The 15,121-nt window shown below is 41.4% G+C and overlaps 1 protein-coding gene across 2 annotated transcripts in view; it reads left to right on the forward strand.

The window, feature by feature from the left end:
• The window catches only part of SBF2 (SET binding factor 2), a 227,048-nt gene that overhangs the window by 167,361 nt on the left and 44,566 nt on the right, over positions 1–15,121 (forward strand). For both annotated transcript variants that reach the window (XM_083350643.1, XM_083350642.1), the window contains exons 19-23: positions 6,883–7,145; positions 7,247–7,419; positions 7,660–7,733; positions 10,637–10,832; positions 13,643–13,770. In XM_083350643.1, coding sequence (XP_083206769.1) covers positions 6,883–7,145; positions 7,247–7,419; positions 7,660–7,733; positions 10,637–10,832; positions 13,643–13,770 — 834 coding nt within the window. The remainder of the gene's footprint in view (positions 1–6,882; positions 7,146–7,246; positions 7,420–7,659; positions 7,734–10,636; positions 10,833–13,642; positions 13,771–15,121) is intronic.

The following is a 15,121-nucleotide window of genomic DNA, read 5'->3' on the forward strand; positions in this document are numbered from 1 at the left end:
TTCTAGTTAAGCTTTATTTCCCATTGAATGTGCAGCTGAATGTGCAAAGATCTGCAGGGGGGGGGGGACATTTGAAGATATGTTGGCTTCCACACAAGCCCAACTCATGTACAGATGTCTGCAAGAGAAACATCTGAGCAATGTTGGCAAAGGACATCATTTTAAGAACATCTGACAAGGACTAAAGAATTGTATATAGTCAGAGAAAGATACGAGAAGGACAACAAAAAAGGGGAGGGGGAAGTTGTTCCAAACACGTGCATGGAGAAGAACAGCTGAATTGCCGAGGAGAGAGGTATTTTCTTGATGCCTTTCCCAATATTGTGCAGATGTCTGGAATACTATGTATATATACTATTAACACTAATGAGGTCATGTAATGAAACTTGCCAAGCACCTTTGCCCTAATTTCTTAAATAGACGGTATATCTTATCTACATGCCAACCAGCTAGTTGACAGGAAGTGATACATGCAGCTGGTGAAAACTAGAACATTTTTCTGTGCTACAATTCTATTTACACAGCTCACCTATTCATATAATACAATAACAACAAATAGAAGGTAATAACAAATAGAAAGCAGAAATAAATAATTGTTACACTAGATCAGGGGTAGGCAACCTTGGCTCTTTTATGACTCATGGACTTCAACTCCCAGAATTCCTGAGCCAGCATAGCTGGCTCAGGAATTCTGGGAGTTGAAGTCCATGAGTCATAAAAGAGCCAAGGTTGCCTACCCCTGCACTAGAGTGAAGACCGAAATGATAATATTGTTATCAATTTTTTTTAAAAGATACTTTTTAAAAAGGCAAAGCAAACCAAAAAGAAGATGAAAAAAACTTTTTTTAAAAAAAAATAGCATTATTATAGCCTCCCTCTCTTTTTTTCTCATCTCTTAATTGCTATTTATACTATACTAGTAATGGTGAATCAATGACATGTGTCAAAAGTGACATGCCATGCCATTTTGGGTGAGGTTCACCAACACCTGACAACTGTTCTCAAAAGCACACCCCATTCTCATGTGATTTTTGAAGGGTGCAGAGGCTTCCGGATCCTCTGAGGACCATCTGAGCCTCTGAAAATCCTCAGGGAACAGGGCGTGCTTTCTTGTGACTTTCCAAGGCTGCAGAGGCCACAGAAGAGCTTTCTCCATAGATCTTTTGAGAACCAAGGCCTGATGCGACCCACAACAGCCCTAGCCTGAAAAGGCCTGTCAGTAGAAAGAGAACACAGCCTGAAGATAAGCAGCGTGCAGAATGCTGCTATACAGGGTAATCTAGCTTGCTGTTAGGGCTAGAGAATTAGTTCTTCTTCAATTGAGTGGAGAAGGGGATAACACACCAGCAGAATCACATCAGGCATTTTCCTAATTTATGACATGCTGAAACCAAAAGGTTCAATATCACTGTACTGTAATTTAGACCTTTGTAATGACAGCTCTAAAACTCAAATACTTTGGCCACCTAATGAGAAGGAAGGACTCACTGGAGAAGAGCCTAATGCTGGGAAAGGTCGAGGACAATAGAAGAAGGGGACGACAGAGAATGAGGTGGCTGGATGGAGTCACTGAAGCAGTAGGCGTGAGCTTAAATGGACTCCAGAAGATGGTAGAGGACAGGAAGGCCTGGAGGAACGTTGTCCATAGGGTCGTGATGGGTCGGACACGACTTCGCAGCTAACAACAACAACTGACAGCTCATTTCTCTGGTTCATTTTGATTACTATTTTTAAAAGTTTCTTTTTCTTCAAAGGCTACATTCTTTTTCATAATAATTTTATTAAAGTTTATAAGTACAAAAATAAAAAATTAATACACTCTTAAGGTAAAAAATAGAAAAGAGACATTTAAAGAGATAGAATAAAGGAATTGAGAAATACGGGGGGAAAAGATGACTCCCCACCTCCAGAGAAGTAAAAACCATTTCAGTAACTAAATAGCTTTTCTAATATTTTCAATTTAAAAAAAGATTTCTTCTTCCCATATTTCATTCCTTATCAATAATCAAATTATAAAAACTCATCATTCAGTATTAATCAGCAAATGTCTATTAAGAGCTACCAGGAATATTAATTGTATTTATATTTACTTATTTATTTAACTGTTTTGAGCATTTGGGTGTAAATACTGATATCTCAGGCACATAGAGAAATACATAATACATATTTATCTACATTACAGTAGCCTGGCCCAAGTTGAAATCCATTAAATCCAGTCACTCCAATAAAATTAAACTGATACCATAGTCTGTACGCAATTATTTCAGAATATAATAATATATATTATTATTGTCTTGCTCAACCACTAGAATTTCAGTTACAGAGTAAAAATTAAAATAATCTATTTAAAAAACATATTTTAACAGTCCTCTCCAAGGACTGCTGTAATTCACATTTAGTAATCTTTTTCAAATTTCTTTCTCCTTGAAAACATCATCAATTTTTTTCCATTAATTTGCCTGGTATGCAGTTATTTTTCCAATCTTGAAAAACCAAAACCTAGTGCGATATAAAAATCAGGTATATGAAGGAACAGTATGAGAATTAATGATCAACTCGGCAACTTTTGTTTTCTCATTATCACATATCAGCACTTCCTGGGTTGTAAGTTGTATTCCAGGGATGTTTAAATAAGAAAATTTTAGTGCACATCAAATCATGTGTTCTGCTCATACGCAAAGCCGGTGCTTAAAAAATCAAGGAACAGGTTAATCTGTTAACTAATCTATATACAAGTATATTGTTTCCTTCAAGCACCTCAGTTATATAATTGGCTAAATCAGTGAATTACTTCATACATCTTTACAAATTTGTTAACTTTTATGCAGTTTGAAATTTAAGACAGTGTTCAAAGCTATATTTTAGATCAGTGGTGGCGAACCTTTTTGAGACCGAGTGCCCAAACTGCAACCCAAAGCCCACTTATTTATCGTCGGGTGCCAAATGGGCATGGCCCACTAGGTGGGTGTGGCTGGTGTGAGCATGGCCTACTGGGTGGGTGTGGCCAGCTCAATGTCACTTGAGTCGGAGGCACTTGTTCAGAGCTGGGCACGACTGGGGCGGATCTGAGGATCTCCAGCAGAAGGGGGATGGGACCGAGGCAAGCACCAGATCATGGTCCACTGGAGGAGCCTCACTGATATTAAAGGGGGTGGGGGTAGACATGATATTAAAGGGGGTGGAGGAAGACATGACATTAAAGGTGGGGGAAGACATTAAAGAGCGTGGGGGAAGACATGATATTAAAGGGGATGGGGAAGTGTGTGTGTGTGAGGCAGAGAGAGAGAGAGAGATTCCCCTTTTTGTAAGTTTGCTTACTTTGCAGTGCTTTCGTTTCCCCACACTTTTGCTTCCCTGCTGGCTCAATCTCTCTTTCTCTCTGCTGCTTCTGCCACACAGATCTACGGCTGCAGAGCAATTTCGCTCCCCCCCATGACCGATCTCGGCAGAAACATTTTTGAAGCCTCTGGAACTCGCATCCATGGCTGTGGGGAGATTTTACGATGCTCCAGCGGCCCGATCCGGGCGTCGGAGGCCTGCAAAATGCTTCTGCTGCCCAAATCAGCTGGGAGGGGCGAGCGAAATTGCTCTGCAGCCCTAGATCTGGGAAGCAGAAGTATTTTGCAGGCCTCCGACACCTGGATTGGGCCGTTGAAGCATTGTAAATTCTCCCCATGGCCATGGGTGCAAGCTCCAGAAGCTTCAAAAATGCTTCTGCCTAGACCTCAGGCTCCCACCCCCACAGCCGATTTGGAGGGAGGCGAGCAGCTGCTACACATCAGAAATCGGCCCTCTGCCACAATGTGCCAGGCAGCCGTGCTCCTCCGGAGGGAGGCGAGCAGTCACTGTGCGCTCAAAATCAGCTCTCTTCGGCGATGCACCAGGCAGTTGTTCTCCTCCAGAGGGAGGCGAGCAGCCGCTGTGCGCCCGAAACTGGCTCTCAGCGACGCGCCAAGCAGCCGTTCTCTGGAGGGAGGTGAGCAGCCACTGTGTGCCCGAAACCAGTTCTGTTCAGTGACACACCAGGCAGCCATTCTCTGGAGGGAGGTGAGCAGCTGCTGTGCGCCCGAAACCAGCTCTCTTTGGCAACGCGCCAGGCAGCTGTTCTCCAAAGGGAGGTGAGCAGCTGCTATGTGCCCGAAACTGGCTGTCTTCAGCAACATGCAGGCAGCACCAAACAGAGCCAGTTTTGGGTACACAGTGGCTGCTCGCCTCCCTCCGGAGAACAGCAGCCTGGTGCATCATCGAAGAGGGCCAGTTTCAGGTGCACAGCGGCTGCTCGCCTCCCTCCGGAGAACGGCTACCTGGCGCGTCGCTGAAGAGGGCCAGTTTCTGGTGCACAGCAGCTGCTTGCCTCCCTCCGGAGGAGAACGGCTGCCTGGTGCATCGCGGAAGAGGGCAGGTTTTGGGTGCACAGCGGCTGCACGCCTCCCTCCAGGGAATGGCTGCCAGGCCGCCGTTCCCCCCCATATGGATTGTCCTGCCGCTTCCACCTTTTCCACCCCCCACATGGATCACCCTGCCACCACTTGCAAAAGACCTCTGCCCCACAGATCTAGGGCTGCACAGCGATTTTGTGCTCCCCCCAGCCAATCCAGGTGGCAGAGGCCTTTTTGAAGCCTCTGGAGCTCGCATCCATGGCTGTGGAGCCATTTTGTGGCGCTTCAGCGGCCTGGATCGGCAGTGGGGAGGGCGCAAAATTGTTGTGCAGAGGTCTTTTGCAGGCCTTGAGCCCGGATCGGGCCACTGGCACACCGCATAATTGTTCCGCGGCCTTGGGTGCAAGCTCCAGAGGCTTTGAAAAGGCCTCTGCCACCCTGATTGGCCGTTGGGGGGGCACGAAATTGCTCCGGAGGCTTACCTGGACTCATGCTGCAGCTGCCTCCACCATCCATCCCGGAACCACCCAGCTCTTGCTCCTGACTCTTAGTGCAGAGAGAAAGAGAGCAAGAGCGCAAGAGCACGTGGAGACGGGGTGGGGCAGCCTGGCCCCACCTCCCTCTTGGGTGATGGCATGCGTGCCCACAGGGATGGCTCTGCGTGCCACCTGTGGCACACGTGCCATAGGTTCACCATCCCTTTTTTAGATGTTTAAACTACAACTATTATTTAGCCAAAATTGATTTTTCAAGGATATTCATGACTTTCAGTAAGTTCAAAGTGAGCATGGAGAAGATAAACCCCCCTTTGATTTTATTTTTTATTGTGATGAAAAGCATTCATTGCTTGAATTTGGTTAGACTTCTGCTGTGAATATATACACATAATTTTTCCTTTGCTGCATATTCTTCAATTTTGGTCTCCTAATCTTGTATTGACAGCAAGATTTCTCCTTTCCAATGTTGCACCAGATTTATTATTGCTGCCATCAGCATATATTTTAATAAATTGTGATGTTTTTCAGCTATATTCATTGAGATCATACCTAATAAAATATTTGTGGTTTTAATTCAAATTTTATGTTCAGAGGTTTTTGGATGTTTTGGTGCATTTTTTCCAATACTTTTGAGTCTTTTTGCATAACTATCACATATGGAAAACTTTTCCTTCTTTGTTGTGGCATTTTCAATATGTATTGTTCATGAATTATCCATTTTGGCAATAATGCCCTCTGTAAAATATTTTGTGCCCTCTGTAAAATATTTTGTGCCAATTTTTCCTCAAACTGCAGCTTGGTATAAATTGTGTTGATTTTTTTCCACAGTTCTTCCTATTGTACCACTGTTCTTTGAAGTTCTACATTCATTTTATCATACCATTTTTTACTAGTTCATTCTCAGCATAAGCCATTCATAAAGGAACAGCAACTTTACATCACAGAGCAAAGGAGAATAGTCCATAGGAAACTTTTAAAGAAAATTAAACTTGAATACACCACACTTTAAATAGTATTAACAATCATATATTGCCATGCATTCTTTGGGCATCTGTCAAAAATAATTGGAATAGTACTTTTTAGGGTTTATATATATATATATATAGCAAGGTAATCTAAAAATAGTTAACAAGCATTTGACACATATCTCCCCTTGCTTCTCAGCTAACAAAGCGAGAGAGAGCCTGTGGCCTAGAGGTGAAAACAACTGCCTAATGTGCAATCAGCCCAGGTTCGAATCTCAGAAGGGTATGGCTGACTGATGAAAACTAATAAGTTTGAAATGCATATCAGTCTCCCTTAATTCTTTGTTAGCAATTTAAAATTTACACAAATATGAGCTGTCACCGGTGTGACTACTGCCTGTCGATGGCCTTCAGGTTAGGCTGACACAGGAAATAAAGATTTGTCCCATGTTTGGGGCCTAGCAAGGTAATCTAAAAATAGTTAACAAGCATTTCACACACACACACACACACACACACACACAAACACACACACACACACACACATATATTAGATGTTATGATTTTACTGGATCTGAACTTGAATGTATTGGAAAATGGAATACAACTCAAGATGGGAATTTGGGAGGGAAAATCTGAATAACTCATAGTTCCAGATTTGTTATATCCTAAGCCAGGGCAAAGTAGATGCGAAAGCAGGATTGGGTTTGAGACTTGGAGCAGCACAAGATCCTACCTATGAAAGTCAGTTGTCTCTTCATACCAAATAGCATGACTATTTGAGTGATATCCAGTATCAAGTCACCTTCTGATTTTCGTTCCCCTTGAAACTCTGTGTTACCTTATTGTGGTTTATGTCTTTCTATTCTTCATCACGATGTCTTGAATATATTTAAGATAAAGTTTTCAACCTACGGTAGGTTCCTAATTTTTTCTCATTTTGATTTTTGATTTGATTTATACTCTTTTTTCTTGTTCTAGAGGAGGAAGACATTTTAAATGTTGGAAATAAAATCATATCTAGCTATTTTTCTTTTCCAGGAGAAGTTTTCCGAACACCAAGGGCAAGAAAAAACTGCCATGGACTTGGCAGCTGAGCAGTTACGTTTGTGGCCAACGCTTAGTAAAGAGACTCAGCAACAGCTGGTACAAAGTGAAGAAAGCATGGTATTCAGCCAAGCAATTCACTTTGCCAACCTCATGGTGTATCTGTTAGTGCCACTGGACACCAGTAAAAACAAACTGCTAAGAATGTCAGCTACAGGAGACTGGGAGAGTGGAAGCAATAGCATTGTCACAAATAGGTGTGTCAGCAGAATTCCCACATCATTGCAATTAGTTTTCATACAGCGTGATTTATTTTCTTACCCAACATGGATTTAGCTTACTGGAATTGCTTTGTTAGCATTGCAGGCAGTGTTGCAGAGAGCTATGATACTGAAAGTGGTTTTGAAGATTCTGAAAATAATGATGTTGCCAACGCTGTGGTGCGCTTCATTACCAGATTCATAGACAAGGTTTGTACTGAAAGTGGAGTTACACAGGATCACATCCGAAGTCTTCATTGTATGATACCAGGTATGAGGAACCATGTTCTTGTCTTGAACTCCTCTCAGGGAGATATTTTGTTCTGTCTCAGAGAAGATACCTTAGTTGTATACATGTGTGTTCTTTTAAGGTGAAAATGAGAGTTTGTTAATCTAATTTTAGTCACTCTAGTGGGTTTTCTGGAGGCAAGTTTTAGAATGAATAAGCTGTTCTGTTAGTCTGTTTTATTCTTGCTGTATTATGCTCATTTGGGGTGGCATTTATTCCCAGGCATTGTAGCCATGCACATTGAGACTCTGGAGGCTGTCCATCGAGAAAGTAGGAGGTTGCCACCAATACAGAAGGCAAGTATTTCAGATTGTTTATACTGCTTTATAGCTGTGAGAAATACAGTCAGTTTAACAGCTTCAGCTTTCTTTTTTTCTAATGTATCTGATAATCTTTGAAAAGTTCAAAGTATGCCTAGAAAACTAATAATTTCAACAGATAAGCAGCTTTTCTATAATTGTGTGAAATACATACCAGATAAAATACTGTAGCTCAGCGAAAGCTCTAAGTAAAAACAAGCTGCTATTATATGTACACTGGTGACTTAACATCCATTATCTACTGTGACCCCAGCTTTAAATCAAGGAGCAATTTAACCAATAAAGCTTTTTCTTTAGACTGAAGAGTAATTAACTAATCAAAATCTTTTCTCCCTTATCCTTAATCCCAATAGTGTAACAATAAATTGTTCATTTCTGATCATAAACAATGATAAAAGATCTATAATATTCTAAGAGTGGGAAAGCAGTGATTGACCAAGCAATATAATTTATTTATTTATTTATTTATTTATTATTTAAATTTATATACCGCCCTATTCCTGTAGGACTCAGGGTGGTTTACAGGGAAAATTAAAATACATAGTATACAAAATTAAAATCAATTAAAACTATTAATTAAATTACAGTCCCTGAAGTTAAACTAAAACCCAATTAAATTAAATTAAATTAAAACCCCTCAGTCTGGGCCAAACAGCTCGAAGAACCAGGTTTTCAAGTCCCGGCGAAATGAGCGAAGGTCGGGGGCAGTCCTGAGTTCCATGGGAAGTTGGTTCCATAGGGCCGGCGCGCCCACAAAGCACGCCCTTCCCCTGGGAATAACCTGCCGGCATTCCTTAACCGGCGGTACCCTGAGAAGGCCCTCCCTTTGGGAGCGCACAGGACGATGGGAAGTTGATGCCGGCAGCAGGTGTTCCCTTAGATAATCCGGACACAAGCCATTTAGGGTTTTATAGGTCATTATCAGCACCTTGAATCTGACCCGGAGGGCAACCGGAAGCCAATGCAGCTAACGGAGAAGAGGTGTTACACGGGAGTATCGGGAAACTCCCATAACAACTCACATGGCTGCATTCTGCACCAGTTGAAGCCTCCGAGTGGTCCTCAAGGGCAGCCCCATGTAGAGAGCGTTGCAGTAGTCTAACCGGGAGGTCACGAGTGCATGGGTGACTGTGCGTAGGGCATCTCGGTCCAGACAGGGCCGCAACTGGCGCACCAGGCGAAGCTGGGCAAAAGCCCCCCTGGTCACGGCTCCTATATGGTCTTCAAAATTGAGCCGTGAATCCAAGAGGATGCCCAGGTTGCGAGCCCTATCGATGAGGGGTAACACCTCACCCCCCATCATTAATGATAGAACAACCTGGCTAACCTGAGATGCTGGTATGTACAGCCACTCAGTCTTGGCAGGATTGAGACGAAGCCTGTTTCTCCCCATCCAAACCTGGACTGCCTCCAGGCAACAGGACATCACGTTGAGTGCATCACTGGGTTGGTTCGGGGTGGAAAGAAAAAGTTAGGTATCATCAGCGTACTGATGATACCCCACCCCAAAACCACGAATGAGCTCGCCCAGCGGTTTCATGTAGATGTTGAACAGGAGGGGAGAAAGGACTGACCCCTGAGGGACTCCACAAACAAGAGACCTCGGGGCGGACCTCTGCCCTCCTGTCAACACCGACTGCGAGCAGCCCAGGAGGTAGGAGAACCACCGTAAAACAGTGCCTCTCACTCCCAACCCCCTGAGACGCCGCAGTAGGATACCATGGTGGATGATATTGAAAGCCACTGAGAGGTCTAAAAGGACTAGGACAGAGGAACATCCCCTGTCCCGAGCCCACCAGAGATCATTCACCAGTGCGACCAATGCCGTCTCCATGCTGTACCCGGGCCTGAAACCCGATTGGTACGGGTCCAGATAATCAGTTTCCTCCAGGAACAGAAGAAGCTGATGCGCCACCACAATCTCAACAAGGGTTCCTCCCTCGTCTCCCGATCAAGGAGAGAGCGAATCACCCTAAACAGGGCGGCTGGGCAATTATCTGCGGACGCGATGAGGGCAACGAAGTAATTAGACTTCGCCGTCCTCATCGCAGCGAGGTAAGACCTTGTGAAGGCTCTTAGCCACAATCAGTCAGATTCAGACCAGGTGGACCTCCAACCACTCTCTAGACCCCGTCTCCGACACTTCATCTCCCAGAGCTCCACAGAAAACCATGGGGCCCAACGGGATCTGTCCCGGGTCTAGGGTCGCAATGGTACAACACGGTTGAGTGCCTCGGTGGCCGCCCTTTCCCAGGCATCCACCAAGGCATCGACCGGGCTGTGAGTGAGGGAGATAGGTAAAGACCCAAGCACCATCTGGAACCGTTCTGGGTCCATTAGGCACCTGGGACGGAACCACCTGGTCGGCTCCACAGCCCGGCGGCGGGGGGTGACATAGCGAAAGACCAGCCGCAGGAGATAATGATCGGACCATGACAGGGGGACAATAGTTGGCAAGCCCCCTCCCAAATCATCCAACCATTGCCCGGATAGAAAAATCAGGTCGAGAGTGTGACCTGCCCCATGTCGGGCCCTGAATTTATCCCTTCTCACATGGTTCTTCAATCAAATAAAAAAGGGAGATGAGTACCCTGTCTCAGAGGATTATTAATTTTCTGTTGGTGGAGCATCCCTTCCAATTTAATAGGCAAAATCTGGTTATAGAAAAAAAAATGCTCTTGAATGGAAATCTTCATAGGCTACACTGAATCTGCAGAAAAGATTCAGTCCTGCTCCTTCAAACTAACTTTGCCAGATTTATTATAAAATTTCATTGCAATAATCATAGCCAAAACGTATTATTTGAACGTATTATATTGTATTTGTTATGTTGCAAGTTTGTTTGTTGTTTTTTTTAAAAAAATTACCTTTGGGTTCAGCCCAAGATTCTACGACCAGATTTGCTGCCAGGGGAAGAGTTTGTGTGTGAAGGTCTCCGAGTGCTCTTGGATCCTGATGGCAGAGAAGAGGCAACTGGAGGATTGCTTGGAGGGCCTCATATTCTTCCTGCAGAAGGAGCTTTGTTCCTTACTACATACAGAGTTATATTTAAAGGCACCCCTCATGATCAACTAGGTATGATGTTTGTTATGCGTCTCAAAATAATATGTTTTCCTGTAGCCGTGGAAGGTTAACTGATTTATTAATTGTTGTTGTTTATTGTTTTATTATTTTAATGTATATTAGTTTTAATGTTTCCAAGTCACACAGAGTTGTCTCTGACGAGATGAGTGGCGCATAATTTTAATCAATAAATAAACACGCAAATTAACTAACTTCCAATCCTACATTCCATTTATACTGCTTCTAAAATAAAATTCATACAAAAGTAAGATTTGTATCTTTAACTGACTATTTTACTCAAGGTAACTTTCTGCAACCCGTACAGTTTATTAAACGCAGAATTGGTAAAAGTGTTCTTGTAATAAGGTATATTATGTTCTGTCTATAAAGTGGACATGTTATTTATGATATTCTGTGATAGATTTGCAAGAACTGAAAGTAAAATTGTTCCTATCTAGAATCGTTTGACTCCATGCTTAGTGCAATTCCATTATTACTAAGTACTAATCTAGTTACACTGGGGCTTGATATTTACTACAGCCATAAACCAGCATAGTTTTCTTTATATGCATTTTTTAACTATTAAAATAAGTCTGCCACTGACATCAAGTGAGTTTCAAAACATTGGTGCTGACTTTTAAACCTTGTATATCTTAGAATATAAGATTAATTTCAAGAGCTCTCTTCCATCTGCTCTGTCCAAATGAAGATAGGCTGATGAGTATTTTAAAAAAGAGACTTGCTTAGTGCTAATAAGAAGGCCCACGTATAAATGTCACATCATTGTATTTTCAATCCCATGGGGATATTTTACCCTTTTCCAAGACGTTTTAGATTGTATCTTTATTGGGTCTATATTAAGTTAGTATGTTCATTTTTGCATGTATTGAATGTGTCAACGCTGCTAACATCGAATATTATAACTTGAAAGAGATGAAGAAGTAGCCGTTTCATATGTTAAACTTGTGTATTGCTTTAAGAGATTTAGTTTAAGGTTGGGAGGGGGGACGAGTAGGATTGCACCTTCAAGGCCATCTCTAAAGAAGATAAGGCCTTGGCGGGTTTTCTAACGGAAGGGAAACTGATTCTTTGAATTAATTGGAGAATATGATTAATGACAAAATTAGAAAGGTGGAGAATTGTGTTTTAATACATTGTGCAAGGGGCGGAGATTTCAGATTCCAGCTTCCTTCGAGCAAGCATTTGCTGGTGTATTAGGCTAATAAAGGACTTTTAAGGTAAACAATGCCTCAGAGTCACTTGAAAAGCCCATACATCGGAAACTTGACAGAATGTATTGTTTTCTTCTTTCCTATGCTGTTGATTATCTATTTTATTTTTCTTTCTTTCCCCTTTTCTTGTTCTTTCTCTCTCTCCCACATATACACACAAACAAAAACCAGTTTTGATACTTTGCTTTCATAATAAGAAGCACCATCTCCTAGTGTATGCTTATTTAAGTGAATATATGATTCTAGAACTAGTAGTTGTTAGTCAGCATCCATTTCTTTAATCTCATGACAGTTAAATACAGATCAAGATAATAGAAAATGGCTTGGTAATTTCCTTCCTTCTCAGACTTATATATTGTATTTCCTTATGATGATTCAGATCATTTACAGATGGCTTTTTAAAAAATCTTGTCTGGTTACATTATTTAAAATAAAATGAAAGCTTAATATTTATGTCTTCAAAAGATAAGGGATTTATTTTTTATTACAAGACAAGGAAATTGATGTTAAATATTTAGGCAGAGTGCTATCCACCAGGATTCCTTGCACTCCCTAGTGGTATTTTTTTATAAAACAGAATTAATAATAGTATACTATTTCAAAATGCCATGAGAACAAGCAACGTGAACAAGTACAAAACATTTATCTTAGGTATGAGAAAAATAACAGCATTCCTTGATTTGCATTATTGTTATTTAAATGTAGCTGTATTTTTTTGAGGATAAACATTCTATTGTGCAGTTTCTGTGGGTTTTATAAAAATAAACTCCAATTACTTCTAGACACTGTGGAAACAGTGGTAGAAGTGATTCATCAATATTTTTCACCAGTGCTTAGAATGAGAAACAATGTAATAATATTTCTACATTCAGAATAATAGTGATAGTTTTTACTGGCATGGTTGTGTCTGATGTTCACTATTTAGCAAATATGTGCCAGGAAAAGACAGTTTCTGTGATATAACAAATAACAAGGGTGACATCACTGGCCTTGCAGAATTGTTTAAAATGATGCAAGAAATATAAAATATATGATCTTTATGAGGAATGCTGCTGCAATACATTTTTTGCCTCAAGTGGAACTAAAAATTGCATCTACAGTTCACTTAGCGAAGCCAGAAGCCTTATGTGCAGACAGATTATTTTGACCCGTGAGACAGGAAATACCATAAGCAACTATTCTTGTTGTCTCTTCTTGTCTTGTCTGCTAGATGAGAGTGTTGTTCAGCTGACTAAAAATAGGTACTTCCAGGCAGCAGGAAATATCAAAACAGTACAGATACAAAACTCAGTAAAGTTATAGAAATCGTAAGGATCGGTATTCCTGATTCTACCCTGTCTGGTTTGTCTGCTGATAAAAACATTTCTTTCAAAGAGTAAAGAAACTCTTTTAATAAACCATTAGAAATATGGGGAAGGGTAAATAAAAAATAGATCAATAACCTAGGTGTAATTTATCTGCCCTTGAGATTTTAATTCCTTTAGCCTTGCCATAGGCCTTTTATGTGGTCTGACTTCCTCGTGTATGAATATATCTTTCCAGTTGCCTTACTTGATCCATGATGCAATGTTTCTCTCCTGATATTATTAGTTGGAGAACAAACAGTTATTCGGAGCTTCCCTATTGCTTCAGTAACAAAGGAAAAGAAAATTACCATCCAAAACCAACTTCAACAAAGTATGCAAGAAGGGCTGCAGATCACTTCAGCTACCTTTCAGGTAAATAGAATATCAAAACCTCATAGGTCAGAATTATTCTTGTTTTGCAAGTCCTGTTGATTTCCAAGACCTTTATTTTGTAAGTACTCTGGATATCTTGAATAAGAAAGAAGAATATAAACTAATTGAGTTATGTGCCAAAGTAGTTTTTTAAAATTTGTGAAAGTGGACACCTGCCTGCACAAAACACTTCTGTCTGCTCTTCATTGCCTTTTTGCTCCAGCTTATCATCCTGAGCAGAACTGACAACACTCTCCTGAGATACTTATTAAAAAAATATTAAGAGACCAAAGAAGGGAAGTATAAAACTTACTTTAAAAGAAAAATAAGCAATAAAAGAATCTCTTTCCCTTTGTTATGTTACAGTACAGTTAGTTTATAGCACAAAAGATACATACTACTGGACAAATTGTGAATCATTGTCAGTGAATTCACTGACCAATGAATCCCTAGGTTACAGAAGCTGAGACAACTTCAACATTATACAATACTAAAGACACATAACCCAGCAAATTCGAATGTTTACTTATTATTTATGTTCAGTTGTCTACAGATTCATAATAAGAAAATAGTTCGCTTGGATTCACACTGAAACATACAATTTGATCCAAGGTGCTTAAACCTTTGTATGTAATTGTATCACTCCACACATAGGTTTTTAAAAGTGGGTGAGAAATAATATAGTCCTATTATAATATATAATCCTGAAACAATATATTCCTAAATCTAAAATATATTACTGTATAGCTTAAGTGCTCCTTGTTCTGTACCAGCCTGCTACCGGCCCTGCAGAAAAAGCAGGGACAACCCCTTTACAAACGGCAAGAGGCTGGAATAAAGCCTGCCAAATTTATTAACATAAAACAGACACCAACCATGAAACAGGAGCTATGAAACAGGACTATTCAAGCGGTTGCCTTCAGCAAACCAGCCCTCCCACACATTCCCCTTTTATACAGTTCAGGGCGTGGCTTCTCTCTGCCTCCTTCCGAGGTGCCCCATTGCCTTCCTCTGTTTACTCCTGATTGACTGCCTCCTGCATCGGGCGTCCTTGAACAGGGCCAGCTGTGGGTCATCTTCATCCACGCTGTCAGGCTCACACAGCTGGGTCTCCGTCGTGACCAGGTGGGAGGGGCCTGGCTGAGGGCTCTGCGGAGCCTCAAGGCCATCATCAGCAAGCTCTTCAACACCCCCCTCCTCCTCTGAGTCGTCCGACCCAACTGCCGAACCCACAGGCTGACCCTGAATCACAACACTCCTTTTAACTACAAGTTTAAATGTTATTAATTATAAAAATGTTTAAAATGATATATTTAAAACATATTCTTGTTGTTTTACATGCAGTGTATTT

Source organism: Vipera ursinii, assembly GCF_947247035.1.
Source record: "Vipera ursinii genome assembly, chromosome: 1".
Classification (NCBI taxonomy): Eukaryota; Metazoa; Chordata; class Lepidosauria; order Squamata; family Viperidae; genus Vipera; species Vipera ursinii.